General features: G+C 48.0%; 1 protein-coding gene across 1 annotated transcript in view; it reads right to left on the minus strand.

The window, feature by feature from the left end:
• The window catches only part of KIF5C (kinesin family member 5C), a gene marked incomplete at both ends in the record, with an annotated part of 58,630 nt that extends 45,572 nt beyond the window's left edge, over positions 1-13,058 (minus strand). Inside the window, one exon of the mRNA XM_079538862.1 lies at positions 12,933-13,058. Within this exon, the coding sequence (XP_079394988.1) occupies positions 12,933-13,058 (126 nt within the window). The remainder of the gene's footprint in view (positions 1-12,932) is intronic.
• Positions 13,059-18,297: the final 5,239 nt, after the last annotated feature.

Consider the following 18,297-nt stretch of genomic DNA (forward strand, 5'->3'; position numbering starts at 1 on the left):
CAAACTCTTACCAGAAGCAATTCACGTTTTCCATCAAGGCCCAGAGTAACCTTAATGCACTACAGAGCTAACAAAATTATCCTAGAGAAACTCTTACACTTTGGTAATACTCCTAAAAATCAGTTGGAAAACAACTGAACACAAACACTCTGGTCTGAGCAGGCGCTGCAGAGCCATTTGAGTTGAGCAACATTACTTTTGCATGGCAGCTTTAATTATTGATCTTCCTTCTGAACATCCCTGTAGCTCTGATAGGATCAGGCATGTGGCCAAAGACCTGTTTTTAGCTCTCACTTGCAGCAGAGAGAACCTTTAACTCCTTGTAACAACAGCACTGCTCTAGTATGGTATGGATCTGTGATTTCGGAAAAGAGGCTTCCAAAATTATTTAACAGCTTCTCTTTCCCCTTAGATGCACGACCTGGAAAATGCATTCTGTAAAGAAAACAACAACAACAACAACAATTAATTCTAAACATGAGGATATCCCTGCACAAAACCAACTGTTCAAGAACACCCTTCAGCAACACTCTGGGCAAACAGGTACACAGGCAGAGCTCTCCACCAATATCTTGCTAGGATGGGATGCTACCAGCTAACACAGGGAAGCAGTGTGAGCACCTCCTAAGCCTGTCAGCACCCCAGATTCTCCTGGCTGTTAGTGGACCTGTAGCAGCCCTGCTCTGGGTTGCTTCCAGAGCACTGCAGGCATCACAGGGCCGTGCAGCATGCATCAGAAGCACCTACCCATTCCCACACACCACAGAAAGAAGGATCTCTTACTTGAGGGCCACCAGCTTGCTTGTCCTCTTCTGGGGCTGCCCAGCATCATCAGCACAGCAGCATGGCCTGGGATGAAGGAAGGCCTCAAGAGCCAGGATCCAGCCGTTCCACCTGCCCCAGTGGCTCCAGCAATGCAGCACACAGATGTTGAGCTCTGCATGGCCTGGCTGTGTTGTAGAGTGGAGCCAAACGCTCTCTGAATCTCAGTGCACTGCTCAGCAGCCCACGTGGCAGCTGGTGGGTTTGGGCTGCATTTACTGAACTGCTTACGTAATTAACGGCACACAAATGATTTGGGAATAGAGGTGTTACACTCTGCAGCTTGGTGTGAAGCACCTTTGTCTTTACAGATGTGAATGTTTGTAGGAAAGAAGCTCAGTGGTTGCATAGCACTGGCTCAAAACGAGCATCATGCCCAAGAAATCGAGATAACACTTCCATTTCTGAAAGCTAAGCTTTAAGTAGAATAATTCCCTGCTCTTCAGGAAAGGCTTTTTTAGCTACTACCTCAGCAGGCCTCTCAGCTCTACCATACAATGTGAGATGTATGCTCCTGTATCATGCTGGGAAGAGCAGGACTCCCTCTGCAGCATGATCCCTCTCAATCTCCAGGTAGCCTGCATTGCTGCACCGTAACAGAAAGCTACTAGTTCAAATTAACGTGCTCTAACTAATTTAATAGACCTCTACATGCCTATTCAAAGCTGCCGTCACAACCTACTCATTTCACTTCTGCAAAGCAAAGACAAGCTTAATTAAATTAACTTTGAAATGCTGTCATTTGCATTTTAGCTGCAGCTCCTCTCTGCGTCAGAGGTTCTTAACTAAACAGGAACCTCACAAGGGCAACTGGCACGTATTATTCCAAGCCCTGTGGGGTACAACAAGGTTCTGACCTTCCAAAACTTTCTAGAAAAAAAACACCCCAGTTTGAAGCTCATAACTTAAAAATAAGGTGATCAAAGATACCCTGAGGCAGCTCCCTACAGCAGCAAAGGGAGAGCATCCAGACAGTGACATCCCATGGGTGAGGAGCTACAGGAATAAATCAGGAGAGCACAGCATCTCTGCATACCAGGAGCATTTGTACCATGCCACCAAAGCTTCCAAAAGGCGGGCAGACAATTCAGAACATGAAACAAAGCAAAGGGAAGATGCTGCTCCACAGCTCCACAGCCCTAGGACCAGACATGGCTGCATCTTCACTCTGCCGTGCCGGTGTTGTGTTAATCTTCACTTTGTTAAACATATCACTTACAGATTTATGAGGAGCTGGATGGCTCAGGAGATTAGTAATGGGATACTGAGCGCTGTCAGTTGTAGATTCAAATCCAACTCAGGTCAGGAGAGGTCAAAATTAAATGAGAGGGCATCACTGATCCGTATGACAGCTTTGCTTTCAGCACACTCTGCAAAAGCAAGGATTGAGGGGAATCAGCGAGCAACCCACACCATTGGTGCTGGAGTGTCCCACCAGGATGGATATATATAGAGGCAAAGAGAAACAAATGAGATGCTTGCACTCCCGCTGCCTGCATTGTACAGGATTTGTTCTGCAGAGAAAGCATTTCACAAGTGTAGAAGTGTCACAGTTGCAGCTGGGCTGTGCATCCACAGAGTTTCTCTGCGACTTCCAGAGTCCGCACCAAGGCACAGCACTGAAGGTGGGGGCTCAGCACGTTCCACTAAGAGGATGAGAACAGTTCTGCCCTGTTGTGTGAACCACAAACTGCAGAAAAAGCAATAGAAATTGTTCTTGTAGATTGTTTTCCTCTGTTCTTACAAACTGAAAAAAATCTCAGCTTGTCCAAAAGCCACAATGAGCTGTGCCCAGGACAGAGGGCAGACACCAGTGCCCATCCCCAAATGAAGCAGCTGCGCTCACTGAGATCAGGAAACAAAGCTTAACCCTCAGTACCTTGCTGGCTGGTTGTGCTCCTGATTTCACACAGAAACCCCTAACAGCAACTTAGACTTTGCTTCCTTATCTCAGAGAAACCAAATCTCAGTAGTGCTGGGAGCTTGGAATTTTACTAAAAAGGTAAAACAGAAACATTATCCCTGGTCTGCGTCGGCTTCCTTTCCTGCAGTGCAACTAAAAAGGAAGTTTTTCCCCCAGAGGGTGGTGAGGCACTGGCACAGGTTGCCCAAGGAGGCTGTGGATGCCCCAATCCCTGCAGGCATTCAAGGCCAGGCTGGATGTGGCTCTGGGCAGCCTGGGCTGCTGGTTGGTGACCTGCACACAGCAGGGGGTTGGAACTGGATGTTGCACTGGGCTCCTTTGCAACCCAGGCCATTCTATCATTCTATGAATGAACATAGAAGTACAGCAACCATTCTGCACGTTCTTCTGCCTTCTCCATTGAAAAGTGACACTAGCAGAAGAACTGAAAGGGCAGCAAACAGCACAGTGCTTAATGGAGTCATAGCTGTAGAGGTATGTAATGCACAGCTGTGCTAGCACTACCTCCTATCCTGCAGCTTGCCTGGCTGTAGCCCAGACTTGTGTGCATCTCAACATTCCCCCTATTAGCTACAGTGTGAGCATGGAAGAGCTCCACAGAAGCTCCAATTGCAGGCAGAGCAATTTCCCTGTCACCAAGCAATGCAGACAAGTTGCTCCTGGCAACAAACCTCTTCAAACGTGGACGGGAGAGCAGCCCTCACCAAGGTGATGCCATGCACTCATGCAGCCATTTTGAGGAGCTGTTGCCCAGCACCATTTCTCTCCGTGCTGGTGTTACTGAATGCAGCACCTGGGGCAGATAATTGCTTCCTTTTGCAAGCTCCTTCGCTCCACAAGCAAAATGCACATCTAAAAGCTGATTACACAGGAACATGGAGTGAGATTAGCGTCTGCCAGGAAGGAACGTGCAGGAGCTGCGGCGATTCATCAGGTGCTTTGATTCCCACTGCTGTCTCTCCGACCTCTCTTTGCTCTGCTAACACTTCTACTGATTTCTTTCTTCCTTTCCTATCTGGAACTTCCTCTCCTCCTGCCATTTCATCCAGTTCAAGGTGGGCTTTCTCACAAAGCTGAGGTGGAGGATGGAGGAGGCAGCGGTCCCCAGGGAGGCACAAAGCCACCCACCCAACAAAGCCAGCTCACCCAGGGCTTCCATTCCTGCTCCCTTTGTATAAAGAGGAACCAGCTCAATCCCACCCACGGGCTTAAAACCAACAAGCTTCTGCTTTTTGGCTTATCACACTGATTTCCTTACACAACTCATCTCGGTATTTGGAGAAAAACTAGAACCTGCAGTGCTAAATGGTGTGCCCAAATCTCATAATTTGGATCGCTGATCACCTACATCTGTGGTGAAGAAATTCAGTGTTGTTCAAATTTCGTTCAAAATTCAATGGAACTGATTATGAACAGCTTTAAATTTGGTAGTGAGAATGTCTATGTCTACGTCAAGTGGTCCCACAGTAAACGAGCTGCAGGGATGAGCTGTTGGGTTCTGTTTGTGTTACTGCTCACAATATAGCTCAGTTACACAGAAAGCATGATTAAAAATCACTTAATTTTTGCTTTTTTAAGTGCAGTAATACATATTTTGGCTCATAACCCCATCCTGTGACTTTACTGTAGCTAAAAACGTATTACGCTATTCATATACAGCACATCCCTCGTAAAGCACACCAAGGAGATCAGCAGAGCAGCCCCACTTTCTGCAAATTATCCAAGAAACAGGCAGTGCTGGCCACTGTTATCTGACAGTAATTCTATTACCAGATTTAGTAACACTGAAATGTTCCTTCTGCAGTTCCCAAATCTTCAAAGCAGGGGACAATCTGGTCTGTCACACAGCATTCCCTCACAATGTTCACGAGGCACAAAAGGGATCACAATAATGCCCACACATGTGAGCAAAAGCACGTGTGCTCTTTCTTGACCCGGCGCAGCAAGCGAGACGAAGAATGGGCCATGGCCTATGGGTCGACTCATACAAACCCAGCACCTATGCTTCTCATGTAAATAAAGATGTCTATTTCTCTCTATCAGAGATGAACAAAACCCGCCAGACACAGGATTGTCAGCTGGCAGAAAAGGAGTGGGAAAATAATCACGAAGGCCTTTCTTGGCATCCAGCTCCGGTGCAGCAGATACAAGCCATTCTGCCAGCAGACCTCAACCTCCAGCAGCTCTGCTTACCCTTAAGCTCATCACTTGGCACCACCATTTCCAACCAAAACTCACATCCTTAGTACTGAAGCCAAAAAGGTCTCTACTTCCCCAACATTACTGTTTATTCAACTTACAGTTCCTAGCTCCCCAAATCTCTTAAACCCTCACGACTCCAAATGACATCACGTTGCTGGAGCAGCTTGGGCTCACAGAACTTCACTGACCTCATTGCAGCCTTTCAGTACCTAAAGGGAGCCTACAAACAGGAGGGGAATCAACTCTTTGAAAGGGTAGATAACTGCAGGACAAGGGGAAATGGTTTGAAGTTGAGGGAGGGGAGATTTAGGTTGGATGTCAGGGGGAAGTTCTTTACAGAGAGTGGTGAGGTGCTGGAACAGCTGCCCAGAGAGGCTGTGATGCCCCGTCCATCCCTGGAGGTGTTCAAGGCCACGTTGGATGGGGCCCTGGGCAGCCTGGGCTGCTATGAAATGGGGAGGTTGGTGGCCCTGCATGTGGCAGGGGCTTGGAGGTTCATCATCCTTGAGGTCCCTTCCAACCCAACCATTCTGTGATTCTGTTATTCTGTAACTTCATGGGAAAGAAGAGCAGGCAAAACCAGAGTATACATGGCCTGGGAATAAGACTCAGAGCCATGAGCTGAGTTTTGCTCACTAGCTGAGAATCCATCCCTGCCCATCAGGTGGCCCTAGCCATGCTGATCCAGCCTTCAGCACCAGGCAGCCGTTAAATGTAAACCTCCAAACCCAACAGAGAGGCGAGATGGAAGGAGCATTCCAGTTTTTTAATGGGTGGCTATTTGATAATGCTTAGAAAATCTGGGCTGCACGCAGAGGCAGGAACGGACAGAATAAATCCCTTATCACCAACAGAAACAAACATTTTCTTTAAGTATATACATACACTCCAGAATAGCAAGATTAACTTTGCTTTAAGGCTTGTTTGCATCACTGAACTACTTTCCTTTGAAGTTAAATCGTAAACGATACCATAAAGTGAAAAGTAATCAAGCAAATGTGTTTTCTACTGGGTATTTGTGGTTGACCTGGAAAGCAGTGAGAAAATACGAACGCATACAGAGAAGTTCTGCTCCAGCTGAATGACTCAGGCTGCTCTGGTGGGAACAGGACTGTGTGCTATGAGCTGCTCCAACAGAGAGACAAAGAGGCAGAGAAATACACCTCCCAGCTGCATCCCGGGCCTCCCTCAGCACGCTCTAGTGCCAGCAAGCACAGCTGGCTCAGCTATTTGTACCACAGAGCAACGTGTTCAAAAACAGCCCCAAACCTTCCTGAGTACTGATAATCTGTTCCAAAAAATCCGAGTGGACAACAGAAAATGGCAGCGCTCTGTAAGAAGTCACAGTGCCGTCCACATCCCACTGCTGGCTTCTAAACAGACACTCAAGCAAATCAGAGCTGCACAGCTGAGAAAAGAGATTCCAACTACCGAGTTCTGCTAACAGCTTTGCTAAAAATATTCTCTAACCCAATTACCCCAATGCAGGTGATGGTCTCCTGCACGTCCTGCACTCGGTGAAAGGATCTGGCAGTCAGCATGTGATGCTCGTGTATCAGAGGTTTGACCTCTGCATAGATTCCCAACCCAAAATTTGGCTTTCCATCTCCAAAACAAGAGGTCCTCGCCACTTTATAGGCTGCTACAAGGACAATTAAATGGGAAAGACTGTGTCATAACGACAGCCGTGAGTGCAAGTATAAGATGGATTTAAAAACACTGTATCCTGGAGTACAGCAAAAGTCATCACATGTCTTTGGGCCAATTAATAGACGTAATATATATTTCAGTATGGCATCCTTCTCATGCAGCAGAAATGTCACAGCCCAGCACCACGATGAGGCAGCAGGTGAAGTTTCTCAGCAGACACCGAGGCGCTGAAAGGATGATTCACTTCTTGCAAACGCATCTAAGAGGACTACTATTAAATATTTAAGTTCTTATCTCGGAGCACTCATTTCTCAGGGGGGAAAGAAAATCCAACGCTCTTGTTTTCAATTAGGGTCTGTCTCATAATTTGATAATATACATGTTCTGAAGCTGCCATGGGACCAATTATCAATATCACAACGTGAATGCGATAGCAATCACACGCATTTCCAGAACGTCCCATAAAAAGCCAGGATCCAAAGAAGCCATAAATGGCTTGGCTATCTCCCACAGATGACTAAGGATAGGAATCCATCAGCAATACCACGCTCCACACCTTTAAGGTTCTGAAGCACCCCATTTAGGATGATATTGTTTTTTTTTCTAAATGTGGTTTTAAAGAATGCAGCATTTTCATTCTCCAAATCAACAACTAAAGCAACCTGACCAAGGTGCTTCCCTGGTTCACAAAGCCACCACCTGGGCAAGCACTGCTAAGCAGCTGGTACTTTCTAATGGAGAGAGAAATGCAAACATCAGCAGTGCTGCAGTGAAGCCAAAAGCATCAAGCAGACATTGAGCAGCTCCGGATCCCTTTGCTGCTCCCATATGCACAAGGTGAGCCCAAGCAGTCACCCCTCCTTGCAAATGATTTCCAGTAACACAAGTTTCTTTAAGTGCCATTTAATCTCATCCTCAGCAGAAAGAAAAGCCCACCCCAAGGACAGCACAGCTGTGGGAGCTGCAGGTGTGGAATTTTGGACACACCTGCTGCTCTGGCAGCCCACACGCCTCTGGCAGAGCTAGGAATGTGTCAGTGATGGGAGATGAATGAGGTATTTCAGAACCAGATTGGAATCAAACACATCCCAATGGAGGTTGCTTCAGTGATGATGGAAAGGACACCAAAGGTAACACTGAGGATGTCAGCAGTCCTGTTAAAAACTGCCAAGAAAAACTAAACTGAATTATTCTCTCTTCCAAAAACTCATCTCTGCTTTTATGGAAGCATCCCTTCCCCCTAAAAATTCCTCACAACGCTGCCACAGAGAAAAGCATATTAGTAGCAGAGACATTAAGTTGGCCTTTCACCCCCTGCTCTACCTTCTGCAATGGATTGCATTCTCCTGGCACAGCTTGAAGCGCTGCAACAATAGGTGGAGATGGAAGTGCACATCACTCCTCCACTGCACGCTCAGCCCTCCTCTGGGTAGGAAGCCTCACAGAAATCATCTCCAGCGATGCAGAAAAAGAAGCATTCCCAGTCTTCCCAAACGCCAGGCAATCTGATGGTATCAGATGGAACAGACACCTCCAGAACTGAGCCCAAACAGCAGTGACTAAGCACTGCATCTCGGGAGGAAAACAAAGCCTGCAACCCAAGCTGGAGTAAGAGATGCACATTGCTGAATGCACCAAGTGGCCTTGCTCTAACATGGAGCAGATCTGCAGGAGCTACCAGAGCAAACAAGACGGCATCAATACAGTGACACAAGTCTATGTTTGAAAACCTACCTTAATGAATATTCCCCAGTACAGGAAGGATGTGGAGCTCTTGGAGCGGGTCCAGAGGAGGGCCACTAAGATGGTCAGAGGGCTGGAGCACCTCTCCTATGAGGAAAGGTTGAGGGAACCGGGCTTGTTTAGCTTGGAGAAGAGAAGGCTCCAAGGACACCTCATGGTGGCCTTCCAGTGCTTGAAGGGAGCAGATAAACAGGAGGGGGAACGGCTGTTTGTGAGGGTGGACAGTGATAGGAGAAGGGGGAATGGTTTTAAACTGAGACAGGGGAGGTTTAGCTTGGATATTAGGAGACAGTTTTTCACACACAGGGTGGTGAGGCATTGGAACAGACTGCCCAAGGAGGCTGTGGATGCCCCATCCCTGCAGGCATTCAAGGCCAGGCTGGATGTGGCTCTGGGCAGCCTGGGCTGCTGGTTGGTGACCTGAACACAGCAGGGGGTTGGAACTGGATGAGCATTGTGCTCCTTTGCAACCCAGGAAAGCCATTCTGTGATTCTATGAATATAGCATCTATAATTTGAAGTTCGAAAGCTGTCATTTGCAATCTGTGTTTCTGACAGAACAGGTAGGCAGAAGGAAGACAGACATTTTGAGAGAAGGATATCCAGACAGGATGGGAAGAACACATTAAAAAGCCTTCAGTGCTCTGAGAAAGCACCAGTGGGAAACTGCTTTGGTGAAAACAATAAACTTTGTATGTTGATTAAATGGCCTTCTTCCTAGCACCATCACCAATACATAGATGCTACTTTTCACACCATTTCTCTTGCTGTCAAGCACACACAAACAGAACCCCCCAAACCCAGCCCATCAACACAGAAGTAAGCAGCTATGCTGTAAGCCACAGAAACAAGGCGTGCATACTCTCTCAGTGCCCCATGACCACCACCTTCTGCACAAGCTTTTGGAAGGAGATATGAAGCACAGCCTTAGGAAAACAATTCCTCTTTTTAAAGCAACCTCAGCATACAAGCCCTGGCTGGCTGCTACAGCAGTTCTGCAGCAAATGGAACCCTTTATTGTGGAAGGTACAGAAGGGACATCCCAGCCTCGTGGAAGGAGCTGCGTTGCACTGATGCTTCCCAAGCAAACTAAACGTAACTATCGTCTATCTTCTTCCTGAGATAATGAGCAGCTTAAGCTACCAAGAAAAATCACCCCCAAAACACACACACACACGCAAAGTTCCAGATCTGTCAGTCTTGTGCTGCTGCTTCTCTGGAAACAGCCTGACCTGAAAGCAGCACAGTCCGTAGTCACGGGGACCGAGCACAGCACATCATGGTGCATCTGTCCACATAACAGCAAAAGGCAGCAGGCTAGAGATTGCTGCAACTCATGTCTGGGTGTGGGGAAAACTCGTGGTACAGAGGGAAAGATTACTGGAAAGGAATCCCTCAGCTCTTGGTGCCTTTGGATCCCATCAGTTCCATACAACACCACACTTAGCTATGAGAGCTACCAACATCCCATAGCTGCGCCCTGCAATAGCTTTCCTACAAAACGTGCCCAGTCCTCATGCAGCAGCAGTGCTCAGCAGAGCTGGAAGGCTGACCGAAGACAGTAGGGGACAGAGACCAGCATCAAACACCCAGATAGATAAGGGTTCTCCTAGGGGAATGATGTGCTGCATATCCCCTGCAACATTCTGCAGCGAGGCAGAAGCCCCATCTCAGTCTGCTTTCGACATCAGACTGGCAGGAGTGCTTTGTAGGAGGTATTTATAGACACGCCACGAACAAACCCCTGCAAACAGACTGCCTGTGCACCACGAGGCAGGGATGGATGCCTGCCTTTGTCAGGAGCACCACGTACCACAGCCCATGGAACAGGAACACGGCACAGGATGGGCTCTCACCATATTCTTTGGGTTTTGTTGAAGCTGTAATTTATTTGCTACCGTGGCTTTGGGTCAGCTGGTTTGTTTGAAGGTCTCTTAACTACAGCTGCTCTCAGCCTACAGGGATCTCCATACAGGAGGGGCTTAAAAATGTGACTTTTTTACATTACTATCAATTCTGACGCACAAGAAATAAAAGGTAAAACATCTCCAAATATCCCATAACCTGCCTGCAAAACAACACTGTAAACAGCAGCGCCATTTACATCCAAAAGCATACAAAACACCGCTCAGATTCCACCCCAAGCCAGCCATCGGTTTTTGGTTTGTTTTACCCCACAGAACACAGCACTGCTAAACCACAAGGACCACGGAGCTGCGGATCAGGTGACAATTTATTTCCTTAAGCACAACGGTGAGCCATGTGAAACACTTACAGGTGAGCAGCAGCATTATCCGCTCTGCAGCAGGCAACCCTGCCTTGCCTCACATTACGCTACCCAGGGGCATCAGTCCAGCCTGGTCAGCTCAGCAGTGGGGCAGAGGGGCTCCCCCATGAATCCCAAAATGATATGCACCCAAGGCACAGAGGCCTCCAGCTCCTCTGTGTGCAGGTGCTCATGAAAGACAGCAGCCAGGGATGGGGAGGCATTGAAGGAGCCACCATCAGAAGCCTGCTGGAGCTGCTGGCTGGGGCAAATGGCTGCACGCGCTCGAGTAAGACTGGGAGAAGGTAAGCCAGCAAGGAAAGCACATTTCTAGGAATGTCAGCCAACACAATCAATCAGAAAGTCACCTTGAGGTTGCAGAGGAGCAGAAACATAAAATGAAGCTGCAGTCTGTTGGGAGTATGGTAGAGCTAACCGCAAAAGAGATCCATGCATTTACCACCATCACCTTTGGCTGCCACGGTTAAAGATGAGAGGTGTATTAAAGGCTTTTATTCTACTTCAAAATTTTAAGTATAAAAATACGCTCTTATTTTGTGTTTTTCTCCTACCCATTTCCTTAATCGCAGAAAATACTCAGCAAGGCACCTCAGCCCTCCTGCCCTGCCCACACCTCCCTGCAACCCACGGTCAAAGCACACAAGCACCCATGGAAGAGGTAAGGATGTACAACCATGGATCACAGCCCAGCTGCAAGGCCTTCCTGATGAGCAGCTCCTAAATAAATGAACCCAGGCATTGCAGAAAGCTTCGCTCCTGATGTGGAAGAGAAACTCACACCTGCCGTTACTCTTCCTCCATTGCAGCTTGTTGTCAATAAATGCCGAGTCCCGATCTTCTGTTGTTGTTGCAAAACTTGCTCGAGGCATCAAGAAAATGGGAGATGGTGGTGAGAGGTTCATAAGCAAAGCATCTCCCACAGTCATGCTTTAGGGAAGGAGAAGTAACTTCATTTGCACTTTCGTGCAAGAAAAAAGGTAGAGATTTCCTATAAGCATTCAGACTTTAGTTTTTCTGATAAAATGAGAGAATTCCTACGAGCTTCCTTCGTTCTTTATTACAACAGAATCCTTCTTATCAACATTTTCTGCAACAAAAAGTAAAAGCTGCAATGCAGTATTTTCCAAATGCTGTAGGAAAACAGCGCTGGGTTTTGGTTTGTTCCCATCCTGTGCAATGGTTCGGAGGGCTTTCAGACTGCAACGCTGCCGCTCAGATGGAAGCCCACAGACTGAGGTCTCCTCCCCTGCCCTGCCCTGAGCACGGCTCCTGAGCAGGAAAAAAGCAATCACCTCCCATCTCCACCACAAATAGCTTTTTCAAAGCAGTGCAGTCGCTGTCACCCACACAACAAACTCCTGACTCACAGACGTGCGTTACGTACCTGCACGCAAAGGAAGCAACCCAAATTCCACCATGATCGACACCGTTAAGGGGGGGTGCTAAATTTCAGTATTTTAATAATGGCTTTTAATACGCGCGAGGGTTTATTTAAGGCAGAAAGAAGGAAGATGTGAAGCAAATGGCAGCTGAAGGCCCCGGCGGTGCCGCAGCCGCTCCTCCCAGGGATTGATACCCGATGAGATCAGCCCATTGTGAGCGCTGCCTTGCCTAGCTGCAAAGGGCTGAGGTAAAAGGGAAGGGAGAGGAGGCAGTTAGCTGTTCCTGCCCACAAACGACTCGCTTACGGCAAAACGACGAAAAAAACAGTTATTTTAGGGCTTTTTCTGCGTGAAAGTCGCAATAGATGCTAAGTTTTAATAAGAAACCTCACGAACCATACGACCGATGCATCGCTTTCTGCACCGTTACCTCACTTCCAGCGCCCTGCGCCAGCAGCCCCCCGTGTCGGTCCGTTACTGCTTTACCTCAGCCGAAAAACCCCTCAAACAGCCCCACAAAGGCACGGGCCGAGAAACCCGCGCATCGCCCACGGCGCAGGCACACACAGGGAGCGCCCGGACAGCGTTCAGAGGATGCTGGGAACCATTCCTTCTCCAAAGAGCGGTACGGCCCGACGGGGGGTCGGAGGGGGGCACCGCCCCTGGGGGCGTCCCAGAGCCGCGGGGCTGCGGCACCGAGGGCGATGCCGGTGGGGCTACGGAAGCCAAGGCTGGAAGCGCGGCGGGATGCGATGCCGACGACGCGCCGTCCCCGATCGCCCCCGCCGCCTTTGTCCGCCCCCCCCGCCGCCCGCGCAAACTTTCCCCGCGGCGCTGCCGCAGCACAGCGCGGTGCGAGCACGCCCAGAGCCCGCAACGACATCGCTGACATCAGCCCCCCGGCCACAACGCGACCACTCACCCCGATGACCACCGTCTCCTCGCCTTTGAATTTAGGGATGAATTTATCGCCGCGGAGGATCTCCGCCTCGTTGAGGGGCCGGAAGCGGCACATCACTTTGATGCTGCACTCGGCGGGATCCGCCATCTCGGCGGCTCCGCGCTGCGCGGCGCTCCTCCGCCGGGCAGGTGCCGGTGCCGCAGACGCCCCGCTGCAGGCGGGAGGGGAGGGGCGGGGCGGGGCCGGGCGAGGCGGGGAGCCGCTCGGTGCCGCTCAGAGCCGGCCGCGCATCCCCGCTCGCCTCCCGCCCCGGCGCGGCTGCCGGGCTGCAGGAGCGGCGCCTCGCCCCGCCGCGCCCCCGGGGCTTTGTGGCCGCTCCGCAGTACGCCGGCCCCGCCCGCCGCGCGGCACGTCGGGAAATGGAGTCCGCGCCCCCCGCCCTCATCGCGGCTCTCGGCCCGCAGCGCCGCGCCGCGCCCGCCCTCCGTGACCGAGGGACGTGGCTGCTTTCTGCCCCAGACGGGAGCAAAGAGGGATGGCTGTGAAGCTGCTCTTCTTCAGTCTATAGCTGTCACAGGGCAATTTACTCCCCACCGTTCTATTACCCTGAAATTCCGTGAGGAAAAGCAGAAAGCAGAGCAGCGCAGAGCAAAGCTCTGACATGGATACAGCACCGAGAAGGCCGGCAGCGTGCAACCCGTGAATCAGCATCTGGAAAAAAGAAAGCTTGGACCTGTGCTCTCCCTACAGCTCTAAAGCCCTATTTCCTTATTTGCCAGAGGTAACCCTGCCTCATGCGCAGCCCCAAGGCTTCAGCCAGCTCCCTCCATTAAAGGCACTTGGAACAGTCTGATCTGCCACATCAGGTCTCCTCCATCATTACCTCCCCCCTAGGAGAGCAACAGGATGAGAGGTGATGGCCTCAGGTTGGGCAAGAGGAAACATTCCATCTCCAAAGAGCAGTCGGGCAGTGGCACAGCTGCCCAGGGAAGTGTCCCAGAGCCATGGATGGGGCACTGATGGATGTGGGCAGCTCTTTACCAACCCTGTTATCATAGAATCATGCTTGGAGACGTGCAATCAGTGTTGCTGCTCTGGGGAAAGCAACAGGACTGAGACAGCACCCACAGTTCAGCAGATCCAAGCAGCTGCTGAAACAGGATTTCTCCAGTACCAGTCTCACTGAGTTTGGCCTCAGTCACACAATTAAATTGACGGTGGTCACATCTGTGATATTTCTACAGAGATTTCTCTTTCTTAAAGCCACAGTGGCTGTCCTCATTACCTGATGCAGTTGTGAGAAGAGCAAGCAAGTTGTTACAAAGGCTCTCATGCCCTTCTTAAAAGTAATTACATCAAGGAGAGTTAGCAATGTGCAGCATGTGATAAGGCATTACTATATAATGTGATTTATTCCTATGGATTACCAATTATCTAGCCCTTTCATTTCTCTTGTGTTTCAGGCTCTTGCAGTGAATAGCAAACTCGTAAGTCATGACAAGTAGAGGCTTAACCATAAAAGAATTAATCCATATTTTTCTCCACTATTGAGAGTTCATTGTGGAGCAAGATAGGCAAATCCGTATCTCCCTGTTAGAGTAGGTATAATCTGCCATCAGTGAGAATGCTCTCAAGAGCCATCTTTTCTCAGCAGCGTTGTCAGAAACAATATTGCATTGTACTGCAGACAATACCTCATGGTCACTAACCTGCTATTTTTACTACTTAATTCCGGATTACTATGAGTTCAGCAGCCTGAAGTCAGAACGTTATTTCCAGTCAGATCCAGGAGCAATCAGAACTTCCTTAAGCTTGAGAGCTTCTTCCAATTCGCTCAGGATATCCTGGCACCTCACTTACAGAGCCTGAAGTGATGGAAGGTGTGACCCAGTTTGATTTTTGGGTGGTCCTCTGTGCAGCTGGAAGGTGGGCTCTGTGATCCTTATAACTCAGGATATTCTGATTCCATTCTATCTATAGTTTACCAGGAAATAACATCACAAGAAGCAAACAGTACACAAAAGCATTCATACTCCAACTCCTGTAAAGCATTATCACTGGTACCTTCCTTCATTGCTGAAGGCATGACTCTTTTCACATTGCATACTTACAAGACACATCACTGCAGCAGTGCTGTTTGGCCTCACTGAGCTACAGTCCATTAGGACACAAATCCTCCTGCTATACACATCACACACATGCAACAAACCTTTCCCTACAACTGTTGGGCACGTTCTTCAGCTAGATATCAAGTCCACGGTTAAAATGCCTGAGTTAGATATGGTTTGACAGCAAGTTCTGGCTGTCCTGAAGAAATTCTCAGGCTGACCCAACCTCAGCTGGGTAGGTTCACTGAACAGGCTGGGATGACAGATCTCCAAAGGGAGCAAACAAACCCCTCCTCTAAGATGGGGGCAAAGGGGAACAACCGTAGCAAAGAATAAGATTCCTTTTCTCTGCAGAAGAGCCACCAGTGTCACCAAGCTGCAGCAAAACAAAAAAGAAGGGAGCTGTGAGCAGAGGTACTGAACAACAGTAAATGAGAATTCTGATAGAGATGGCCCTGCAAGAATAAAGGGCATTTCAGGAGTGAAAAAGCTATTTCCTATCCCCACAGCCAAAAGAACATTGCTTCCTTTCACTGCTGCTGGGCTCCAGGAACAAGCAGTGGAGTTGGGAGATGAAAGAGCTTCAGGAGAAAATGAATAACAAGGTTGAATTTCTGCTGTCTTTGACAATTCAGTACAAAGAACTGACATCAGTACTGGCCAGGGGAGCAACTTATCAGCAAGGAGAGCAGCTTTAATGTAGATTCCATTGATCCTGATGCATCAGCAACAGCCATCAAGATGAAATTTGATGTTTTACCTGTGTCATCAGTGCTGAGATGCATCTACAAGGAAAGAGGTAGTAGAGGATTTATTGTGGGAGGTACCAAAAGGGCTGGGATCCAAAAGACAAAAGGAAGTTTAATTAGCAAGGATGGTTACTATCCCATAGACATCCGAAGAGACTGTAAGGAAGGCATCAGAGAGAATGTTACAAACCCAAAGCATGCTTAACAAGGAATGAGTAAGTAAGTAAAGAAGCCAAGGAGTAAAGAGCAAGCAACAAAATGAAGAGTGATGAGAAAGCAATTAGGAGGAACAGAAACAATCTCATGCCCAAGCATCACCAAGGCAAAGGAGGCCTATGAATAATTCTGGAGGGACTTACAGACCGTTTGTGCAGGCAGAGTACCAGGCTAATAACCAAGATCTGCATAACTAACGCTAAGTCACTCAAGATGATCTTCCCCTTAAGCCACCTTTCCTTTGATCTGACATGTAACAATTTCTTTGTTGATCAGGGGCCAAAGAGGTTTCTTTTATTCTCCTACAAGCTGCCATCCTTTTACTTAAATAAAATTTACGCTTCCTTATTTCACATTCCAGCACCACCTGGAGCAGTCAGACAGAACCCTTACAGCTTACAGTTATTAAGAATAAAACAAGTAAACAATTGAAGCCATCACACTTCCAGAGAAAGGAACCGTTTTGAAACAGAGTGCTGTCAGTCAAAAGATACCCCACCTGAAAACGTCTGAACTGAGAGCAGCCACGGCCTCCCAGCTACCAAACACTTCAAGATATGCTTACTTTAAAGCATTTATGTGTCTCCTTAACACAGAGAGATAAATCTTAGTCTTCAAATAAATTATTCACGTTATGCAGTTGTCTCTTTTGTGCTCACCCATCTGTAAAAATGGTTTTGCTTCAGAAAAGAATCGATTTTTATCACTTTGCATAAAACAGCAAAAGCATTTTGTTACTCAGATATCTTCCCAAGTTACCATCTTTCCGTGTTACTGACATAGCCAAAATAAAAGGACTGTAACTTGGAAAAACAAAATTTATCTTCCTTTATCAAACCAACACTTTGATGCATGAAAGTCCAGAAAGAGTTAAACAGCACTACAGGCAGATGATGCCATCTTCTGGTGTCATTTACAAAGCTGTTGATTTAAAACCACAGTGACTAGTCTAGTCAGATCATCATCAGGAGGAGGGGGGGTGCTGTTAGCTTTAGCATCATTTTATCCCCAGGGCAAGGTTCAATGAAATAACATTAATTCAGGAACAGTCAGTGAAGCATTCACAGCGATGGTGGGAAAACCAGCACTAGGCTGCCATCAGCTCACAGCTCACTGCCACCAGCCTGTCCCTCAGGGGAAAGGCAGGGCATATGGGGCTGCTGAAGCAGGGCCTTGCTGCCAGACTTATCATCAGCATCAAGTCTGAATTGCTGCTGAGGTTTTGAATGTGTGACTATTAGCCTTGCCCAGCCTCGGTCAGTTGACTGTTGCCCCTTTGACTTCTTTTGCTCTTGTTACTAGATTTCCACTAGTTGGAATGGTATTAGTTTATTATTTTTCCCACGTGCATTCCTGAATAGGTAAGACCTTGTCAGAACGAGAGTTACAATGCTGCAATCAATTTTTTATTTGTCAGAACTTTAAGGGAGTGGCAGCAGGTGGCTGTGTACTCCAGTCAGACAAAGTATTTAGGCTGATCTATCTGTTCTGCTCCCATTTTTCTCTTATCTGCTGTAGTCTTAATTGCCTCCTCCCTTCATTTACTCCTTACTCTCTAATTGATCTTTCTACTTTATCCTCCCTGTGTAATTACATTTGTATTAGAGTTAAATCAGTGTGTAATGGACTGAAACAAGATTGGACTAAACAGATTTTCCTGTTCTTATTCACAGAAACAATCCTATCTTCAGAAACCAAGCAGCCTACCGGGTGCAGGGGAAAAGCTATTCTGCCACAGATAAGGCTCAAGACAGCTCTCCGTTTTCTGCACAGGATATTTTTGGGCAGTTATGTCTCTTCATCCATGTTCCACATCCACTCCTCTAAGAAGGCTCTGTATTCCCTGGCAGGAGGATAAGGCACAAGCTAAGTAATTCAAGCTACATGCTTAGAACAACGGAGTAACTTCAGTACTGCAGCCTTTTTTGGACTTATCACATTCTCAGCCAAACGACTTTACCAAATAGAATACAACACTGATTTCATTTCTCTCAGAATTACATCTTCACATTCACCTTGTGGCCATTTAAGTAAAGCCTTGCAGAATATTTACCCAAATCCATTCCCATTTCATACATACGCTATTCTCACGTTACACTGACTTTGGAGAGAAATGCTGCCATTAAATGCACTTACAGCAGTTCACAAATAGCTGTTAGGTTGGCAAAGTTCACTAGCAGCAGTATAACTGGGTGTCTGTAGCATAAGCTCTGTTAAAAAGCAACAGAGTGGAAAGCCCTGGTAATGCAGTAACACCATGATGTACTGGGATGCACAGCAGCCACCAGGGATGTGCTCCCACACTGCAGCCTA

This window comes from Tetrao urogallus (genome assembly GCF_951394365.1).
Source record: "Tetrao urogallus genome assembly, chromosome: 8".
Taxonomy (NCBI): domain Eukaryota; kingdom Metazoa; phylum Chordata; class Aves; order Galliformes; family Phasianidae; genus Tetrao; species Tetrao urogallus.